Source organism: Eptatretus burgeri, chromosome 10, assembly GCF_056783735.1.
Source record: "Eptatretus burgeri isolate ZD-2024b chromosome 10, Ebu_testis_v1, whole genome shotgun sequence".
NCBI lineage: Eukaryota > Metazoa > Chordata > Myxini > Myxiniformes > Myxinidae > Eptatretus > Eptatretus burgeri.
In genome coordinates this window covers 80,847,384-80,870,821 of record NC_140970.1, presented here as the reverse complement: position 1 = coordinate 80,870,821, position 23,438 = coordinate 80,847,384, and the positions used below count along the sequence as shown (strand labels likewise).

Below are 23,438 nucleotides of genomic sequence, written 5' to 3'. Positions count from 1 at the left end.
TGGTTCCACTGGGGATCGAACCCAGGACCTTCTGGGTGTAAAGCAGATGTGATAACCACTACACTATAGAACCAACTGACAGTAGAGTTTCTGTGTTATCTATCTATAATTCCAGTAATGTGTGTGTATGTGTGTGTGTGTGTGTGTGTGTGTGTGTGTGTGTGTGTGTGTGTGTGTCTGTGTGTGTGTGTGTGTGTGTGTGTGTGTGTGTGTGTGTGTGTGTGTGTGTGTGTGTGTGTGTGTGTGTGTGTGTGTGTGTGTGTGTGTGTGTGTGTGTGTGTGTGTGTGTGTGTGTGTGTGTGTGTGTGTGTGCGACCGCCGTTTCCCGACAACCACTGGTCCGATGTAATTGAAACTTGCCAGGATTATTGCTGGGGACCCGAGGATGTGCCTTTTCAAGGTTTTATGTTAATCGGACAAGCGGTTCCCAAGTCACGGCCATTTATTTGCCAACAAATGACAGGACACGGTGCTATGACATCACGAATGACGTCAAAAAATTTTTTTGCACGATTGACGTCACAATTCTTTTCTTCTTCGTTTGATATGATGTCACAATTGACACTGGGGACCTGACTGTGTGCCTTTTCAAGGTTTGATATCGTTCTTCATCCGTTTCAGCTGTTTCTCAAGTGTTTCCCAAGGTTTGAATTAATTGTTGAAATTATTAATTAATCCCAAGGTTTGAATTTTTCCCAAGGGAAACAGCTGTTTCCCAAGGGTTTGAAAGCTGTTTTTTCCCAAGGTTTGAATTAATTGTTGTGCTTGGTAGACATTTGTGAATACATTTGCAGAGAGAAGGGGGAGAGAGGAGGGGAGAGAGAGGGGGCAAGAGAGGGAGGGCATCACACTTCAAGAGAGGGGGAGAGAGGAGTGGCGAGGAGGGGCGAGAGGGGTGTGAGAGTGGGGGCGAGAGAGAGGGGCGAGAGAGGAGGGGGGAGAGAGGGAGGTAAGATAGGGGGCGAGAGGGGGGGCGAGAGAGAGGAGGCGTCACAATTCTTCTTCTTCTTTGTTTGATATGACGTTACAATTGACGCTGGGGACCTGAGTATGTGCCTTTTCAAGGTTTGATATCGTTCTTCATCCATTTCAGCTGCTTCCCAAGTGTTTCCCAAGGTTTGAAGCTGTTTTTTTTCCCAACGTTTGAATTAGTTGTTCAAATTATTAATTGATCCCAAGGTTTGAATTTTCCCATGGGAAACAGCTGCTTCCCAAGGGTTTGAAAGCTGTTTTTTTCCAATGTTTGAATTAATTGTTCAAGTTATGAATTAATCCCAAGGTTTAAATTTTCCCAAGGGAAACAGCTGTTTGAATTTTTTTTTATTTTCTTATTTTTGCATGTACGGCCACACATGAAAGGGCACGCACGTACGGGTCTGTGGGTCTGTGTGTTTGTCTGCGACCGCTGTTTCTCGACAACCACTGGTCCGATCTAATTGAAACTTGCCACGTATATTGCTGGGACCCTATGGAAGTGCCTTTTCAAGGATTGATATTTATCGGCCAAGTGGTTCCCAAGTTACGGCCATTTATTTGCCAACTAATGACAGGACACGGTGCTATGAAGAGAGAATTGACGTCACACTTTTTGTTTTTTTATTATTATCATTTTTGTTGCACGTACGGGCCCGCACTAGTATTGGTGATGACTGGATGTTTGACATTTGAAACGATGCTGACAAGGCATTACAAAATGTCTTCATGATCTCACTGTTGTGGCCAATGAAAACAACTTTCTCTCCTTGGATCCAAATGTCTGTTTTTGTTGCGGAGAGAAAATGAAGTTATACACAAACCTTGTTCAGTTTTTCCAGCAACCTGAACTCTTCAAGACTCAGATTAATAAATCTCTTTTGTTCACCCTGACTCACCTGAAATTTTAGTCCACCTTATCAGGAGCTGAGGCCACTTCCATGACAATGAATTTGACCGCTCCACTGAAAATGAGGCAAAAAAAACCCACCAAATTTATGGGACTCATGTTGATGAGACTGAGATACATCTCAATACAGGACTCATGTTGATGAGACTGAGATACATCTCAATACAGGACTCATGTTGATGAGACTGAGATACATCTCAATATAGGACTCATGTTGATGAGACTGAGATACATCTCAATACAGGACTCATGTTCATGAGACTGAGATACATCTCAATATCGGACTCATGTTGATGAGATTGAGATACATCTCAATATAGGACTCATGTTGATGAGATTGAGATGCATCTCAATATAGGACTCATGTTGATGAGATTGAGATACATCTCAATATAGGACTCATGTTGATGAGATTGAGCTACATCTCAATATAGGACTCATGTTGATGAGATTGAGATACATCTCAATATAGGACTCATGTTGATGAGAGAGAGATACATCTCAATATAGGACTCATGTTGATGAGACTGAGATACATCTCAATACAGGACTCATGTTGATGAGATTGAGATACATCTCAATATAGGACTCATGTTGATGAGATAGAGATACATCTCAATACAGGACTCATGTTGATGAGACTGAGATACATCTCAATACAGGACTCATTTGATGAGTTTGAGATACATCTCAATATAGGACTCATGTTGATGAGATTGAGATACATCTCAATATAGGACTCATGTTGATGAGATTGAGATACATCTCAACACAGGACTCATGTTAATGAGATTGAGATACATCTCAATATAGGACTCATGTTGATGAGATTGAGATACATCTCAATATAGGACTCATATTGATGAGACTGAGATACATCTCAATACATGACTCATGTTGATGAGACTGAGATACATCTCAATACAGGACTCATGTTCATGAGACTGAGATACATCTCAATATAGGACTCATGTTGATGAGATTGAGATACATCTCAATATAGGACTCATGTTAATGAGATTGAGATACATCTCAATGTAGGACTCATGTTGATGAGACTGAGATACATCTCAATACAGGACTCATGTTGATGAGATTGAGATACATCTCAATGCAGGACTCATGTTGATGAGACTGAGATACATCTCAATACAGGACTCATGTTGATGAGACTGAGATACATCTCAATGCAGGACTCATGTTGATGAGACTGAGATACATCTCAATACAGGTCTCATGTTGATGAGATTGAGATGCATCTCAATACAGGACTCATGTTGATGAGACTGAGATACATCTCAATATAGGACTCATGTTGATGAGACTGAGATACATCTCAATACAGGACTCATGTTGATGAGATTGAGATACATCTCAATACAGGACTCATGTTGATGAGATTGAGATACATCTCAATACAGGACTCATGTTGATGAGATTGAGATACATCTCAATACAGGACTCATGTTGATGAGATTGAGATACATCTCAATACAGGACTCATGTTGATGAGATTGAGATACATCTCAATATAGGACTCATGTTGATGAGATTGAGATACATCTCAATATCGGACTCATGTTGATGAGACTGAGATACATCTCAATGTAGGACTCATGTTGATGAGACTGAGATACATCTCAATACAGGACTCATGTTGATGAGACTGAGATACATCTCAATGCAGGACTCATGTTAATGAGACAGATACATCTCAATACAGGTCTCATGTTGATGAGATTGAGATGCATCTCAATACAGGACTCATGTTGATGAGACTGAGATACATCTCAATACAGGACTCATGTTGATGAGACTGAGATACATCTCAATACAGGACTCATGTTGATGAGATTGAGATACATCTCAATATAGGACTCATATTGATGAGATTGAGATACATCTCAATATAGGACTCATATTGATGAGACTGAGATACATCTCAAGACATGACTCATGTTGATGAGACTGAGATACATCTCAATACAGGACTCATGTTCATGAGACTGAGATACATCTCAATATAGGACTCATGTTGATGAGATTGAGATACATCTTAATATAGGACTCATGTTAATGAGATTGAGATACATCTCAATGTCGGACTCATGTTGATGAGACTGAGATACATCTCAATACAGGACTCATGTTGATGAGATTGAGATACATCTCAATATAGGACTCATGTTGATGAGATTGAGATACATCTCAATATAGGACTCATGTTGATGAGACTGAGATACATCTCAATGTAGGACTCATGTTGATGAGACTGAGATACATCTCAATACAGGACTCATGTTGATGAGACTGAGATACATCTCAATGCAGGACTCATGTTGATGAGACTGAGATACATCTCAATACAGGTCTCATGTTGATGAGATTGAGATGCATCTCAATACAGGACTCATGTTGATGAGACTGAGATACATCTCAATACAGGACTCATGTTGATGAGACTGAGATACATCTCAATATAGGACTCATGTTGATGAGACTGAGATACATCTCAATACAGGACTCATGTTGATGAGATTGAGATACATCTCAATATAGGACTCATGTTGATGAGATTGAGATACATCTCAATATAGGACTCATGTTGATGAGATTGAGATACATCTCAATATAGGACTCATATTGATGAGACTGAGATACATCTCAATACATGACTCATGTTGATGAGACTGAGATACATCTCAATACAGGACTCATGTTCATGAGACTGAGATACATCTCAATATAGGACTCATGTTGATGAGATTGAGATACATCTCAATATAGGACTCATGTTAATGAGATTGAGATACATCTCAATGTAGGACTCATGTTGATGAGACTGAGATACATCTCAATACAGGACTCATGTTGATGAGATTGAGATACATCTCAATATAGGACTCATGTTGATGAGATTGAGATACATCTCAATATAGGACTCATGTTGATGAGATTGAGATACATCTCAATACAGGACTCATGTTAATGAGATTGAGATACATCTCAATGTAGGACTCATATTGATGAGACTGAGATACATCTCAATACATGACTCATGTTGATGAGATTGAGATACATCTCAATATAGGACTCATGTTGATGAGATTGAGGTACATCTCAATATAGGACTCATGTTGATGAGATTGAGATACATCTCAACGTAGGACTCATGTTGATGAGATTGAGATACATCTCAATACAGGACTCATGTTGATGAGACTGAGATCCATCTCAATGCAGGACTCATGTTGATGAGACAGATACATCTCAATACAGGACTCATGTTGATGAGATTGAGATACATCTCAATATAGGACTCATATTGATGAGATTGAGATACATCTCAATATAGGACTCATATTGATGAGACTGAGATACATCTCAAGACATGACTCATGTTGATGAGACTGAGATACATCTCAATACAGGACTCATGTTCATGAGACTGAGATACATCTCAATATAGGACTCATGTTGATGAGATTGAGATACATCTTAATATAGGACTCATGTTAATGAGATTGAGATACATCTCAATGTCGGACTCATGTTGATGAGACTGAGATACATCTCAATACAGGACTCATGTTGATGAGATTGAGATACATCTCAATATAGGACTCATGTTGATGAGATTGAGATACATCTCAATATAGGACTCATGTTGATGAGACTGAGATACATCTCAATGTAGGACTCATGTTGATGAGACTGAGATACATCTCAATACAGGACTCATGTTGATGAGACTGAGATACATCTCAATGCAGGACTCATGTTGATGAGACTGAGATACATCTCAATACAGGTCTCATGTTGATGAGATTGAGATGCATCTCAATACAGGACTCATGTTGATGAGACTGAGATACATCTCAATACAGGACTCATGTTGATGAGACTGAGATACATCTCAATATAGGACTCATGTTGATGAGACTGAGATACATCTCAATACAGGACTCATGTTGATGAGATTGAGATACATCTCAATATAGGACTCATGTTGATGAGATTGAGATACATCTCAATATAGGACTCATGTTGATGAGATTGAGATACATCTCAATATAGGACTCATATTGATGAGACTGAGATACATCTCAATACATGACTCATGTTGATGAGACTGAGATACATCTCAATACAGGACTCATGTTCATGAGACTGAGATACATCTCAATATAGGACTCATGTTGATGAGATTGAGATACATCTCAATATAGGACTCATGTTAATGAGATTGAGATACATCTCAATGTAGGACTCATGTTGATGAGACTGAGATACATCTCAATACAGGACTCATGTTGATGAGATTGAGATACATCTCAATATAGGACTCATGTTGATGAGATTGAGATACATCTCAATATAGGACTCATGTTGATGAGATTGAGATACATCTCAATACAGGACTCATGTTGATGAGATTGAGATACATCTCAATATAGGACTCATGTTGATGAGATTGAGGTACATCTCAATATAGGACTCATGTTGATGAGATTGAGATACATCTCAACGTAGGACTCATGTTGATGAGATTGAGATACATCTCAATACAGGACTCATGTTGATGAGACTGAGATCCATCTCAATGCAGGAGTCATGTTGCTGAGACTCCATCTTCAGGATGTTATTTCCATGGGGGAAGGGTAAGGCCACGGGAAGGATGAGGGATAAAATCCCTTTTTGATTCCTCATGGTTCTTAAGGAAGGTGTTCTGATCTCGCTCCAAAAGAAACTCAGAGGGAGAAGATCATTCCCGAATCTTCACAGAAAAATGGGGGAAAGATTCAATCTCAGAACGGTGGGAGCGTTTTTACAGCTTCGACAAGAAGGTCGTGACTGCTCACCACTCGGATGAGTAACTCGACTGCACGTCTTATGTGTCCTAAACGCGGACGTCGGAGGAGACACTTCCTTTCGATCCCAACGTTGTGTTTTCTTTCCTTTTCCCGCTTTCTCACCTTCCCTCCATTCAGTGTCTCACCGAGCCCGCGTGAGTTTCCCTCGTTGCGGACTTCCTCGTGCAATCTCCTCAAAGAAACATTTGAATTACTTTTCTTTATTTATCTTCCAACAACCTCAAAAGCTGTTAAAATCACAACTCAAATCAGCAATTTAATTCCTTGAAGGTATTCTCACCCCATTCCTTCCTCTCGATCAAACTACCTCCGTTTACAAATTAATGTAGGTTCGTCGTGTTTGTCGTTTAAAATGACGACACAGCTCAAATATCAGCATTTCGACGTTTGTATGTTGTTCTTATTTATTGAATTCGAGTCATCAATGAACGCAACTGAGCGAGGGGCGTGGCTTATCGGTTTCCAGGAAGCCCACTCGGCCTTGACGACAACCAGAGGGTGAGAGGGATTGACAAACGTCAGTGAGCGAGGGGCGTGGCTTACCGGTTTCCAGGAAGCCCACGCGGCCTTGACGACAACCAGAGGGTGGGAGGGATTAGCAAACGTCACTGAGCGAGGGGCGTGGCTTACCGGTTTCCAGGAAGCCCACGTGGCCTTGACGACAACCACAGGGTGGGTACAACTTCCAAAGCCAAAGCAGACACCAACGGCTTGCGAGTACGGAGACCATAACTTGGGAACCACTTGTCCGATTAATTTCAAACCTTGAAAACGCACATCCTCGGGTCCCAGCAATATACCTGGGAAGTTTCAAGTAGATCGGACCAGTGGTTGTCGAGAAACAGCGGTCGCAGACAAACATGCCACAGACAAACATGCCCACAGACAAACATGCCCACAGACAAACATGCACACAGACAAACATGCACACAGAGATCTTACGTTCAATGAAAAAAGTGGGTGGGACAATCGATATGTTATCCCCCCCTTGATAAAAAGTTGGGGGAGGACATGTCTCCCACCAATCGACGTACATATGCCATTGTATTGAAAAGAAAAGAAAAGAAACGAAAGAGATGGTTCCACTGGGGATCGAACCCAGGACCTTCTGCGTGTAAAGCAGATGTGATAACCACTACACTATAGAACCAACTGACAGTAGAGTTTCTGTGTTATCTATCTATAATTCCAGTAATGTGTGTGTATGTGTGTGTGTGTGTCTGTGTGTGTGTGTGTGTGTGTGTGTGTGTGTGTGTGTGTGTGTGTGTGTGTGTGTGTGTGTGCGCGCGCGCGACCGCCGTTTCCCGACAACCACTGGTCCGATGTAATTGAAACTTGCCAGGATTATTGCTGGGGACCCGAGGATGTGCCTTTTCAAGGTTTTATGTTAATCGGACAAGCGGTTCCCAAGTCACGGCCATTTATTTGCCAACCAATGACAGGACACGGTGCTATGACATCACGAATGACGTCAAAAAAATTTTTTGCACGATTGACGTCACAATTCTTTTCTTCTTCGTTTGATATGATGTCACAATTGACACTGGGGACCTGACTGTGTGCCTTTTCAAGGTTTGATATCGTTCTTCATCCGTTTCAGCTGTTTCTCAAGTGTTTCCCAAGGTTTGAATTAATTGTTCAAATTATTAATTAATCCCAAGGTTTGAATTTTTCCCAAGGGAAACAGCTGTTTCCCAAGGGTTTGAAAGCTGTTTTTTCCCAAGGTTTGAATTAATTGTTGTGCTTGGTAGACATTTGTGAATACATTTGCAGAGAGAAGGGGGAGAGAGGAGGGGAGAGAGAGGGGGGCAAGAGAGGGAGGGCATCACAATTCAAGAGAGGGGGAGAGAGGAGTGGCGAGGAGGGGCGAGAGGGGGTGTGAGAGTGGGGGCGAGAGAGAGGGGCGAGAGAGGAGGGGGAGAGAGGGAGGTAAGATAGGCGGCGAGAGGGGGGGTGAGAAAGAGGGGGCGTCACAATTCTTCTTCTTCTTTGTTTGATATGACGTTACAATTGACGCTGGGGACCTGAGTATGTGCCTTTACAAGGTTTGATATCGTTCTTCATCCATTTCAGCTGCTTCCCAAGTGTTTCCCAAGGTTTGAAGCTGTTTTTTTCCCAACGTTTGAATTAGTTGTTCAAATTATTAATTGATCCCAAGGTTTGAATTTTCCCATGGGAAACAGCTGCTTCCCAAGGGTTTGAAAGCTGTTTTTTTCCAATGTTTGAATTAATTGTTCAAGTTATGAATTAATCCCAAGGTTTAAATTTTCCCAAGGGAAAGAGCTGTTTGAATTTTTTTATTTTTTTTTCATTTTTGCATGTACGGCCACACATGAACGGGCACGCACGTACGGGTCTGTGGGTCTGTGTGTTTGTCTGCGACCGCTGTTTCTCGACAACCACTGGTCCGATCTAATTGAAACTTGCCACGTATATTGCTGGGGCCCTGTGGAAGTGCCTTTTCAAGGATTGATATTAATCGGCCAAGTGGTTCCCAAGTTACGGCCATTTATTTGCCAACTAATGACAGGACACGGTGCTATGAAGAGAGAATTGACGTCACACTTGTTGTTTTTTTATTATTATCATTTTTTTTGCACGTTCGGGCCCGCACTAGTATTGGTGATGACTGGATGTTTGACATTTGAAACGATGCTGGCAAGGCATTACAAAATGTCTTCATGATCTCACTGTTGTGGCCAATGAAAACAACTTTCTCTCCTTGGATCCAAATGTCTGTTTTTGTTGCGGAGAGAAAATGAAGTTATACACAAACCTTGTTCAGTTTTTCCAGCAACCTTAACTCTTCAAGACTCAGATTAATAAATGTCTTTTGTTCACCCTGACTCACCTGAAATTTTAGTCCACCTTATCAGGAGCTGAGGCCACTTCCATGACAATGAATTTGACCGCTCCACTGAAAATGAGGCAAAAAAAACCCACCAAATTTATGGGACTCATGTTGATGAGACTGAGATACATCTCAATACAGGACTCATGTTGATGAGACTGAGATACATCTCAATACAGGACTCATGTTGATGAGACTGAGATACATCTCAATATAGGACTCATGTTGATGAGACTGAGATACATCTCAATACAGGACTCATGTTCATGAGACTGAGATACATCTCAATATCGGACTCATGTTGATGAGATTGAGATACATCTCAATATAGGACTCATGTTGATGAGATTGAGATACATCTCAATATAGGACTCATGTTGATGAGATTGAGATACATCTCAATATAGGACTCATGTTGATGAGATTGAGATGAGACTCATGTTGATGAGATTGAGATACATCTCAATATAGGACTCATGTTGATGAGATTGAGATACATCTCAATATAGGACTCATGTTGATGAGATAGAGATACATCTCAATATAGGACTCATGTTGATGAGATTGAGATACATCTCAATATAGGACTCATGTTGATGAGTTTGAGATACATCTCAATATAGGACTCATGTTGATGAGATTGTGATACATCTCAATATAGGACTCATGTTGATGAGATTGAGATACATCTCAATACAGGACTCATGTTGATGAGATTGAGATACATCTCAATATAGGACTCATGTTGATGAGATTGAGATACATCTCAATATAGGACTCATGTTAATGAGATTGAGATACATCTCAATGTAGGACTCATGTTGATGAGATTGAGATACATCTCAATACAGGACTCATGTTGATGAGATTGAGATACATCTCAATACAGGACTCATGTTGATGAGATTGAGATACATCTCAATATAGGACTCATGTTAATGAGATTGAGATACATCTCAATGTAGGACTCATGTTGATGAGATTGAGATACATCTCAATATAGGACTCATGTTAATGAGATTGAGATACATCTCAATGTAGGACTCATGTTAATGAGATTGAGATACATCTCAATGTAGGACTCATGTTGATGAGACTGAGATACATCTCAATACAGGACTCATGTTGATGAGACTGAGATACATCTCAATACAGGACTCATGTTGATGAGATTGAGATACATCTCAATGTAGGACTCATGTTGATGAGATTGAGATACATCTCAATACAGGACTCATGTTGATGAGATTGAGATTCATCTCAATATAGGACTCATGTTGATGAGACTGAGATACATCTCAATACAGGACTCATGTTGATGAGACTGAGATCCATCTCAATGCAGGACTCATGTTGCTGAGACTCCATCTTCAGGATGTTATTTCCATGGGGGAAGGGTAAGGCCACGGGAAGGATGAGGGATAAAATCCCTTTTTGATTTCTCATGGTTCTTAAGGAAGGTGTTCTGATCTCGCTCCAAAAGAAACTCAGAGGGAGTCGATCATTCCCGAATCTTCACAGAAAAATGGGGGAAAGGTTCAATCTCAGAACGGTGGGAGCATTTTAACAGCTTCGACAAGAAGGTCGTGACTGCTCACCACTCGGACGAGTTTCTCGACTGCACGTCTTATGTGTCCTAAACGCGGACGTCGGAGGAGACACTTCCTTTCGATCCCAACGTTGTGTTTTCTTTCCTTTTCCCGCTTTCTCACCTTCCCTCCATTCAGTGTCTCACCGAGCCCGCGTGAGCTTCCCTCGTTGCGGACTTCCTCGTGCAATCTCCTCAAAGAAACATTTGAATTACTTTTCTTTATTTTTCTTCCAACAACCTCAAAAGCTGTTAAAATCACAACTCAAATCAGCAATTTAATTCCTCGAAAGTATTCTCACCCCGTTCCTTCCTCTCGATCAAACTACCTCCGTTTACAAATTAATGTAGGTTCGTCGTGTTTGTCGTTTAAAATGACGACACAGCTCAAATTTCAGCATTTCGACGTTTGTATGTTGCTCTAATTTATTGAATTCGAGTCATCAATGAACGCAACTGAGCGAGGGGCGTGGCTTATCGGTTTCCAGGAAGCCCACGCGGTCTTGACGACAACCAGAGGGTGAGAGGGATTGACAAACGTAACTGAGCGAGGGGCGTGGCTTACCGGTTTCCAGGAAGCCCTCGCGGCCTTGACGACAACCAGAGGGTGGGAGGGATTAGCAAACGTCACTGAGCGAGGGGCGTGGCTTACCGGTTTCCAGGAAGCCCACGCGGCCTTGACGACAACCAGACACGTGAGAGGGTCACAGAGCGTTTCCGAATTTTTTATTTAAAAATTAATGTCGATTACGGTTTTCATCATCGCATCGACTTCATTCAAACGTGGAAAATTAAATGGTGTTGATGGAGACTGCAGAAAATATTCGATTCCTGTCCATTGTTACGGTTGACATGGAGATGCAACAACAAAGTCTGCACCTGTGCAGTCTCCATCATTTGGCTCCGTGATACTGACTGAACAGACGACGGAGGGTCGGCCCATTTACGTGAAAACATCCGTGAAGCCGCTGCACGGCCCTCTTGGAACTCGCAAAAGGACCGGACACGCACATTAACGCGCACACAAGCCTGAACTACATGTTGAACTGGAAGGATTATGCCTGTTCGCAAGCACCCACCATTGTGTCGTCACAATAGCGACATCTCTCCGCACACGACGCCATGTTGCTATGGATACGGGCACAGCGCAGCACCACATCGAAACGTGGGCGAGTCACGTGACTCCTCTTTACCACGCCCCGGTGCACCCATGTTTGCATACATCAGCATAAACTACTGGATACATCACGTCTCCCCTCCCCGACTCCACTTTTTTTTTTACAAATTAAGACGTGCAGGAGGCTTCCATACATGAGCTGATATTCTAAGGGTTGTCCTTGCTTGCAACTGCTGTGGGATTCTCAATAAGGGGTACAGGGTCAGGATGGAGTTCAGGTACATTGAGGGGTGAAAAGCTTTCATGAGGAAACACCTCAAGGTTCAAACACAGATGGTGTTGATACAGGAGTGGGTGACAAAGTCACTTGAGCCGGTTCAATGTCTGGCTCCCCGTGATGTTACCTGAGTTGGTGAACATGTTTACGCATCCATCCACCATCACACAACTTCACAAGAAACATCATTTCACCAATGATATTGATAATGATGCCGGATAACCACTTGGTTCCACATCCGGAGTTCACCACGTGTACAGGATCATTGATCTGGAAGTTGCGGTAAACAGACGTTTGGTCGTGATTACGTTTCTGTTGATACTTGATATTCTCCACCTGGACCGTTACATCCAGGTGGACTAATGATAACCGTGTTGTGAATCTATGCCCCATCAGAAGCTTGGCAGGTGAGCGACCGGTGGTTTGATGTGGTCTGGTGCGGTAGTTGAGCAACACACAAGCCAGACATTCAATGGAGCCTTCCTTGATGTGGCTTCGACCATTCTTGATGATCTGAACAACACGTTCGGCTTGACCATGACTGGCAGGTTTGTAGGGAGAAGATGTGTGATGCTTAATGCCATCCATTTCACAAAAGTTTTGAAACTCTGAACTTGTAAATGATGATCCATTATCTGATACAATGGAGTTTGGAATACCATGTTGTGCGAACATGGTACGGAGAGCTTCAATTGTTACAGCAGAGGATGAGGATGGCACCACGAGAGCTTCAATCCATTTGGAGTGGTCATCAACGACGACAAGAAAAAGCTTCCCTTGAAATGGACCAGCATGGTCGATGTGTAGTCTGGACCATGGTTTTGATGGCCACGACCACATGGCCAATGGAGACTGTGGCGGTGTCTTTGCATGGGCTTGACAAGTGCAACAATGGTGTGCACTGGACTCAATGTCACTATCCAAACCAGGTCACCAAACATGGGCTCGGGCAATAGTCTTCAGGGTGACAATGGCTGGATGAGCATTGTGGAGTTCATTGAGAACTTTCCCGCAGAGTTTCAGCGCATTTATCACTCAACTACCCCAAAGCAAGCAGTCTGTATCAATGGAGACCATCCTTCCAGATGTGGTATGGTTTCACCCCTTCTGGTGGTGATGCCCAATCACCTGACATAACCAGCATTTAATTTGTGACAAATCTGGATTGCTATTGGTAGCACAAGCAATCCATAGAGCGGTTATGGGCACCTCATCGTGAATGACGTTAGTCATGAGATGAATGATATCACCAGATTGTGGAGGTTCTGGGATGGGTGCGGGAAGTGGAAAGCGACTGAGCGTGCCAGCACAGTACATTTCCTTACCCGGGTGGTAAACCAATAAATAGTCATAACTGGCAAGGTTCAACGCCCAAAGTTGTACACGACCAAGCTGTAAGCATCGAGGGAACAATGATTGTAGCCAAATACAGGCGAATCCTTGAGGAGAACCTGCTTCAGAGTGCAAAAGAACATGTGACTGCGGTGAAGATTTACATTCCAACAGGACAATGACCCCAAGCATACAGCCAAAGCACCACTGGAATGGCTTCAGAACAAGAACGTGAAAGTCCTTCAGTGGTCCAGCAAAGCCCAGACCTGAATCCCATGGGGAATTGTGTTAATACTTGAAGATTGCTGTTCATCGATGCTCCCCATCCAACTTGACAGAGCTTGAGAAAATCTTCACGGAAGAATGGGAGAAAATCCCCAAATCCAGATGTGCAAAGCTGATACAGCCATACCCAAGAAGACTCGAAGCTGTATTCGCTGCCAAAGGTGCTTCCACAAAGTATTGACTCAAGGGGTTGAATACTTATTGACACAAGACATTTCAGATTTTCATTTTTTTTTGTAAAAATTTCGAAAAACATGTTTTCACTCATTACAGGGTATTTTGTGTTGATCAGTTATGACAAAAAATTTAAATTTAATCAATTTTGAATTCAGGCTGTTACAACAAAATGTGACAAAAGTTGAGGAGTGAGTACTTCCTCAAGGCACTGCAGAATCCCCTGTTTCTGCTGCCATGACAGACAAAGCATGCCACACTTTAACTATTCTGAGTGAAAGACCTTTACCTTGCAGCAGCCTGCAAAAGTATTCACTCCCTCACCATAATGCCACATTTTGATGAATTATGAATTATGTGGAGACAATTTTTCCAAATGAACTTTTTTATTCATAACTGAAAAGATCAAACTAAACACTGTTATAGTTGAAGGAGGTTACATCAGGAACACCTGCAAAAAGCATGTACGAATCAAAATTCACTGGTTGCAAAAGTATTCAGCCCTGAGGTCAGCAGTTGATTGAAGCACCTTTTACAGCAATGACTGCTACGAGTCATTTTGGGAAGGTCTCTTCCAGCTTTTCACAGTGAGATGGTGAAATCTTTGCCCATTCTTCATGTGACAATTGCTCTAATTCTGCCAAGTTTGATGGGGATCGTCGATGGACTGCAATCTACAAGTCTCACCATAAATGTTCAATTGGGTTCAAGTCAGGACTTTGACTGGGCCACTCAAGCACATTTATTTTCTTCTTATTCAGCCACTCCAGTGCGGCTTTCGCTTTGTGCTTTGGATCATTGTCCTGCTGAAATGTGAACTTCAAACCCAGTTTCAGATTCATAGCTGACTCAAGCAGGTTTAAATCAAGGATTCTCCTGTACTTTGCACAGTCCATTGTCACTGCAATACTGACCCCCATTTTGGAAATAGAGCCTTGCAGTTCTTTCAGTCATTATAAGATTTAGAGACATCCCAAACCAGTTTTCTGCTTGTCTGGCTGCTGAGCTTGAATGAGGGACCTGATCTGGGAAGAGTCTGGGTGGTATATGTCTTCCCCAACTTAATGATTGATTTCACCATACACAAAGGGATGAGTGACTGAAATCGTATAACCCTCTCATGAATGGTGCTTCTCCACCACTTTATGTCCGACTTCTTTTGAAAGCTCCTTGGTCTTCGAGTTTGCCTTGTGGTTGATGAAGTGAGTTTCCCCTTAAACTCCTAAGATAAGTGCAGGAGCATAATTTTTAAGTGAAGCCACTGATTTGATATAGGTGGTACCTATTCCACTTCTTTTGTAACCCTTCAAACAAATAATTTGCTCTTGAAGTGATTTATGGTAAAGTGGGGAAAGAGGTTGAATACCTGAGGTTGGCTACTTATGTAACTGAGAATCATCTGATTTTCTCTGTTAATCGAACTTATTCACATTTAATCTGAATTTTTTTTAGCTTTATACCTTTGGAGTAGTTTGTGAAGACTATATGTTAAGTTTGATTTGAAAGAATCATAAAATAAGCTCAAGTGGCATCAAAATGTGAAAAACTTTAGGGGGGGGTGGGGGTGAATACTTTTGCAGGCGACTGTACTACCATATTTTCTTCCTTATTCTCAGGCTGTGTTACCTGATCCTTTCACTGTCTATTCTGCTAAGGAACTCTTCTGCACTTGTTTTGTCCCTGTCCTTCATTATCTTGAACATATCAACCACGACTTGCTCTCTCTACCGCTTCAAACACTGCCTACACTCACTGCTCCATGTCCTTGCCATCCACTCACAACATATTCAAATGTTGAACAAACAGAGATGGAGCGCCGAAAACCACTTTTGCGTGGGGTGTCATTTCATCTCAGGCTGGCTGTGCCTGGTTATTCTCGTGAAAAGCTGTCTTGTTCAGCCGAAGTCGACTTTGAAATCACAGATCTATTTCGAAAGGAAAAAGCAAGCACATCATTTGAAACAAAGAAACCCTCCAAATGTGAACTTGCATGATACGAAGGAAGGCCAATTGAATTCAAACAAACAGTGATTGCCCGACCAAAACGAAACTAACAAAACGATCAATGGGGTGATGTTATAGCCACACAGGCACAAAAGTGTGTAAGATCTCATCACTCCAAAAGCCAAGTATCACTTGCAGTATGGTCTGGTTATTTTGTAAAACTGTCAATTTAGCAGGTGGGGCAGCTCGAAGATGCTGGCAAACAATCTTGTTTTGGTCACCTACACAGCAATGCCCAATGTCAATATTCCATTGCAGAGATAAAGTCAAAAATGGACGAAGATGGCAACTCAGGGTATGGCAAGCATCATCTGAAAAGGAAACTTCTGATGAAAACATAACAATAACATATTTACAAGGCAGGAACAGAGTCATGAGCTTTAGAGACACAGCCCACATCTTGCATGACAGTTGGTATATTCAAATCTCTGAAGACATGGGCAGAACGAAAGAGCATCACTTTTTTTTAGAGAGAGGATGCAAGAAAGATCTTGCATCTCTGATAGATATGTGTACCCAGCATGCAGTGCATTTGCCCAAATAATTGATGACATGTTTCCGAAAACTTTGAAATGTTTTGCTAATGGCGGTGATTCCCCGTAAAGAGAATGCCGACATTGCCAAGAGACAGGTTGCAGCGATACACCAAGCCATCATGGCTGCCCAGTTGTCCAAGATCATCCATTTCTCCAAATGTCCTCCATGTTGCAGTATATACATACATCATCTATATGGCTGCAAAGACCTCATTACTCTTCTTCATAATTTGGGATTTTCTGGGAGCTGTGCTGAAACAAGAATTCGCTCATGAGCTCGTGCCAATTTGAAGACACCCGATCTGCGGACACTCCAGTGGATTTATGCAATTTGTGGATGACAATGTGGACTTGAACATCAACATCGTGGATGGTTACAACACGTTTTACAGCAGAGGAGAGATTAAATGCATCAATCCAGCAAGCTTTGAGGACAACAGTGCACCAGTGCCACCAGTAAAGGCTCACTCTCTTGTTGAGACTTGTAGGGTTTCACTGGCTGATGTCCCAAATGGGGTAGTTGGACATATGACAGGGAGTGGACACAAAGAGCCTTGGAGTACTGTGTATACACAAGTCAGTTTCCCATATGACTACTTGTCATATCTACTCATGGGCTTTATGGGCACTCTTCCTTACTCAGGAAGCACTTGTGACTCACCTCATCAAATAATCAAACTACCTTGACGATGGATGCAAACAAAATGTGTGTCAGCTGTATCAGTACTTGTTGGCTGGAGCAGACATCGATAGCGTTCAGATCAAAACGTTGAACAGTCTACACTTCTGCACAGAATGTGGGACCAGACATCCAGAAGCAATCAAACAGCCAAACTGTGGATTCAGTACTTTGAGCAGGTGACCACCATAAGGCTATTTGTACGAGCTGAACAGTCATTTGGTATTTTCATCTACATGCTAATCAAGCAAATGCTGCCCTCCCTCCGTGCAGCTGGACACCTCGAATCTGCCAAATCGGGTCAACTGTACATTGAGCAAACGGAAAATCTTTCAATGGAAAACGAAGACCACAAGAACTTCATGTGGAAGAGGTTTTTTTACACCATGTGCAGAACCAAAAATTTGAGTGGTGTCTGGTCAGACATGACCATGGAACAGGTGCTGATGAGGGCCATCAAGACATCCGGCAGACTAACCTGACGACAAGGCATCACAGAAAGTAGTGGGCATGTGGATCCAGGCACTTCCTTTGATTGTTCCCTTGTACAATTCCCTGCAAGTCTTTACAGATGTTCAACATGACACAACCGAACAACACAAGGAGCCGAAACAAACATGACAGTCAAAGAACAGTAACGTCGAGCACTTCATTGAATGGCTGAGTACACACTCACCATTTGAATCCAGACAATGAAATGTACTCGTCTGTCTCAGGGATGATCACGGATGAATATTGTTACGTCTGAGGGGGGGGGTATGCATTCAAAGGGTAATTAGGATGTTTAATTAGGTATGCCATACTGTTCGAGTTTACCAGGATCTCGATGTAATAAGTAGAAATTCAGTGGTGATAAGTTGTCTAGTAAATGTCCATTTCTTTAAGGGGGAAATGATAATTGTCACGTAATTAGATAGGGAGACGGGTTAGGGTAAGTGTGTCTGCGTAAACCCCTTTTAGTATTCCCTGTAGGCTTGCCGTGGCGTAACAGGACAGGGCTGCGGATGGCTTCCCCCCCGTGATCACGATTGGCGGAAGGCGACGGCGGAGGGCCAATAAAACGGCTCGATTGGAAGTGACGAGGACTCGAGTATAAAAAGGTTCTGTTTGGGAAAAGAAGAGTCATAAAAAGAAAGCGTCTGGTCGAGGCTGTTGGTCTCGGAGCGTGCTCTCTTGTTGCGCTGGTTCGTTCCTGGATTCGTCGTGTCTCGTGGCCTTGCTGTGCCTCGTGCCTCACCTCGGTTGGCTCTGGAGTTCTGCTGGCTCGGAGTACGGGACCGAACGGCAGGCGGACCTGACTCCCTCTCCTGCTCGCATCTTGGCGCCAGCACTGGCTCCCTGGCGGCTGTGAGCGGTCTTGGGCCTACACCAGGAGGTCGACACCACCAGGAACAGCACCACGGTGTCTCCTGCCCCTGACGAGCGCAACGCCAACTCGTCCGGCGCCAATCCAGGGACTGTTGCGTCGACACCACGGGCCAGTCTGACCACCAGGACCAGCTACGTTGTGTGTGTGTGTGTGTGTGTGTGTGTGTGTGTGTGTGTGTGTGTGTGTGTGTGTGTGTGTGTGTGTGTGTGTGTGTGTGTGTGTGTGTGTGTGTGTACCTGGCGCCTTAGAGGGTTTGAGATTTGTATATCCATTGGAATTGCTTGTGTTTTCCCCACGCCCGAACACACACCACCATCCCGTCGAATCGCCCCGGATCCCTCCTCTTGCCGAGTCTTATTATTATTTCTGGTGAGAGAAATAAACATTATTAACTCAGTGAAAAGCGACTCGTGCCACCTTCCTCGTCCCGTTTGCTGTAGAGCGATTAAAACCGCCATCTTTGGGTTATAAAAAATAAACCTCCTCCATCGTTTCGGCTCATTCTACGTTGGCGGGACTGTTCAAGTCCCGTGGACGTCACAATATGTAAACTGTGACGATGCAATGAACACGGCTATTAAAAGCCAGAGAGAAATGATGAGGCAAACATTTGCAGACTAGTGGGGCAACTTAGCTTAATATAGCATAAAAATTGTGCATTTTGGGAGGAAAGCACCAAATTTGGCACACTCGTAGCCTATCATATTATGAACAGATTTGGATATTGGGCCATCTCAAATTCAGCCGCTGATGGCTGTGGCAGCCATTTCCCACTGCCATCAAAAATTTTGAGATGGCCCAATATCCAAATCTGTTCATAATATGATAGGCTACTAATGTGCCAAATTTGGTGCTTTCCTCACAAAATGCACAATTGTTATGCTAAGTTGCCCACCTACACGTGAAACTGAGTTTTCATTGATGCATTTTTGTGCTTCAATCAAAATACATGGTAAGGAGGTTGTGGTAAACCCACAACAAATGCTCAATCATATCCTGTCAGTCTTAGATTCTACCTCCAGCTCGGCATCATCGCAAAAATACAGTGTGCACTTTCATGCCAGCCTCCAGCCATCTTTGATGAAGTTTCCATTAGCTGGCCGACAAAGGCTGCAGTGATGTCCTTATTAATCTCCCTAGTCTCTGATGAAATGGCCTCACCTCAGGGATGTCACCTACATCTTGGACAGAGCTCATCTCCTCCATGCTGTTGTCTTGCCTCATCAAGAAAACTATGCACAAGTTTGTGATTACTATGTGAAATGTGTGCAGACTCCCGATGGACCGAACGAACCCATGTGGTGTTTCATAGTTATTCTGGACCACCACCAACCCAATAAAACCAATAATGATGTTTGGTCGGTGATGGTCCAGAATCCAAGAAGCAATAGGTGACCTAATAGATGCCTTCCTCATCATTCATGCTGTCACTGCCTGTGACATGTCAGCTTCCATACCGACAAGGGAAGGAGGAGGAAAAAAACAAAATTATAATTGGCAGTTTTGAAGGGGAATGAGCACTGAAATCAAGTGGTCTCATCTTCAATGACCAACACAATACATGAAGACATTGCTCAAGCTGGAGAAGACTTCATGTTAGCACAGCAAATGTGAAATGTTTGAATGAGTAGAAGTACAATGCATTCAAAAAAGAAAATATCAATAAAAACACAAACCAACTTCTTCAGTTGGTGACCTTACCGCCTACAAGCGGCACAGCTTATCAACATTCATTTCAGGTATACTTAAAAGTGCAACTTCTTCTTCTTGCATATGGCAGCTTGGCTGCCGGGTTGCTATCATTTTGTTGGGGCATGACTATGCCACTGATATTGTGCCCCCATACAGTACATTGTTACTCATTTTGCCAACCTCAGAAGGATGACAGGCTGAGTCAACCCCACCTGGTGTTAATTCAGTGACCAATGGGGCTTGAACTCAGGACCTTAAGATTCCAAGCTAACCACGAAGCCATTACCTGGCTTAAAAGTGCAACAATGGCTCAGGATCGAAATGGGTCCCACTGCATGCTACCAATAGCTGCTGAGTTGCCATCAGGGCCAGAAAAACTGAGGAACATCATGTCCCCGATGAAATGGTCAAATGGAACATCATTTCTTGCAATTGTAAAGCTGGATGTATCCATGGATGTGGGTGCCAGAGCAGGAATTCCTTATTCACCATTATATAGTTGTTTTGGACTTGCATGTGGCAATGCACTTACCTTGCCAGAATTTTAACAAAACATTGAAGATGACTGAGGATCTGTGAAGCATCCACACTCAACATGAAAACCTATGGCACAAAGAATAAAGAAAGGAAACTTTGTGGTGACATTTTTCTTTGAAAACACACATGGGATTTATTGGGACTTTCCATATGCTGCTCCCAGGTCATTTGCTCTGACCAGAAATTCTGTATCATTTTTGACACATCCTTACCTTAAAAGTGGTGAAGCATTGGGCCTCATTTGATTACTCAGAGTTTAGCCATGTTCCATGCAAGTTCAGCAAACACTGCTTTTAAACCCAAGTGCTTTGACTGGCAAGATGATAGGGGAGATCCGCAGTACAGCAACGTGACCGTTTGTAAGACTTCATTTGAAACTCCACATGTAAAAATGTTAAAACATTTTATTTCACTTTTTCCAACAAAAGGGAGTAAAGGGAGTCAAAAATACACAATAATATAAAGAATGATATATTAGGGGATTTCTTTTCTTTTTACAATCGAAATAAATATGCACAAAACTTTACAACCAAAGAAAAGATAAACATTTGCGGCACAGTTTACAAAATTTAAACATTGCACAAAAAAAAAAATTGAGAAATCCATAGGTTTAACATCAATCGCTGTAAAGAAAACATGTTATTTCACACAACAAATGAAAAAAAAAAAATCATCCAATGCTCTGAACAAATTTGGTTTGAAATTGCTCAACACAATATAAAAATGAGGACAGGCTCTAGAGATGCCTGAGGATTCAGTCCATATTTATGGAAACAGATCAGCATTGGGGTTCGGGTTTGAGTAGCCAGTTGCCACTCCCGCAACAAAATTCATCACAACAGTCGCTTATCTCTCATCGGAGGTGAAAACGTTTGATGAATCCAAGGTCGTAAAGGCCTTTCGGTCACTTCATGAACGCATCAAGGCGAGGTTGCTTGTGAAGAGTGTTACGAACAGTCATTGGATTTTTGCTTTTCCTTTTTGTCTTCCATGACAGAGGTCTCAGTTCTGCCTGGGATGTCTTATAAAGTGTGTTATGGACACAGTAGGCCACAGGTGTACAACAGAGATGGCAAAGTGTGATTGCTCAAAACAGGAGGATGTTGCACCACAAGCACCATTCCTTGCTTCATACACTTTTTTAATGGGTATGCTTACAGGGTCCAAAGGCCTATGGAGGGCGCACACGCACACGCACACGCACACACGCACACACGCACACACGCACACGCACACACACACACCTTGGGAGAAGTGACGTCACTTCGCAGAGCACTGGATAACAGCGACGCTTTTCTCTCCATGCTTAGCGGGGCAATTAAGGAGGAATTTCCTCCTCCCTATGGGGTTGGTCCATACTCTTCTTTCATTGCTGAGCATCTAACGAGCAATTAGCACATCATTTAAAACTCATCCATGGTCAGAATCAAACCATCAACCTACCATATTTACAACAGACACTCCAACCATTATACCACCAAATCTGGCTTCCATAGCAAGTTGAATGCTTTCACATCAAACGGAGATATTCCGACCAACACATGACATAATGCAATACTGGAGGTTAAAAACGCAAAATGTTTTTTTTTTTTTTTAACTGTCAGAATGAGTCAGTATGTTTTGTCAAATACAGTACTTGTAAAGCTGTTTTTTAAAAAGTGTAATTCCTCTTGATGTTTGTGTTGTAAAGTTTAGACCTTGTGAAACTTTTGTTTGTCATGTGACAGGTAAGACTTTTGTTGTTGATTGTGAATGTTTGTTGGGATGTAAAGCAAAGTACATTATTTATCTTCTCACTTATGGAGCATGTGGATTGCTATATGTTGGTAAAACTTCTCAATGTTTACATCAACGTTTGAATGGACATGGGTCTGCTGTATCATCTGGCATCAAGACATATTTATAAAATAATTTCATTGAAGTTGGACATGCTTTTCGCAGTAGTTCAATTCTAATTATAGACTCAGTTGATGTCAATGATTTTGATGTGTAATGTTGAGCTTGGACACAAAGAGGACTTTTGCATCAGAGCACTTTGTGCAATCTATCCTTTGGGCCTTAATAACAGGGTACAAGGTACTGGGTCAGTTTCTTAAGGTAATGTTTTTGGTAACGAGTATTTTGCTAATCCAATCAGAAGGAAACCCAGAGGTCATGGGTGTTGTAAGACTCCAAAAATTGAAATTTCAGAGATAATTGATGAACTTAAAAGGTTTTTATGAAGGAAAGGTATTTCATGAT

The 23,438-nt window shown here is 42.3% G+C and overlaps 1 protein-coding gene and 2 non-coding genes across 3 annotated transcripts in view; all 3 read right to left on the bottom strand.

Moving 5' to 3' along the window:
- Positions 1-73, bottom strand: TRNAV-UAC (transfer RNA valine (anticodon UAC)). The gene has a single exon. It is a non-coding gene; the product is annotated as a tRNA-Val (tRNA).
- Positions 74-7,833: 7,760 nt separating this feature from the next.
- TRNAV-UAC (transfer RNA valine (anticodon UAC)) lies at positions 7,834-7,906 on the bottom strand. The gene has a single exon. It is a non-coding gene; the product is annotated as a tRNA-Val (tRNA).
- Positions 7,907-21,583: 13,677 nt separating this feature from the next.
- Positions 21,584-23,438, bottom strand: part of TRAIP (TRAF interacting protein) — a 67,806-nt gene continuing 65,951 nt past the window's right edge. Inside the window, exon 16 of the mRNA XM_085899076.1 lies at positions 21,584-22,218. Within this exon, the coding sequence (XP_085755202.1) occupies positions 22,102-22,218 (117 nt within the window). The 3' untranslated portion in view covers positions 21,584-22,101. The remainder of the gene's footprint in view (positions 22,219-23,438) is intronic.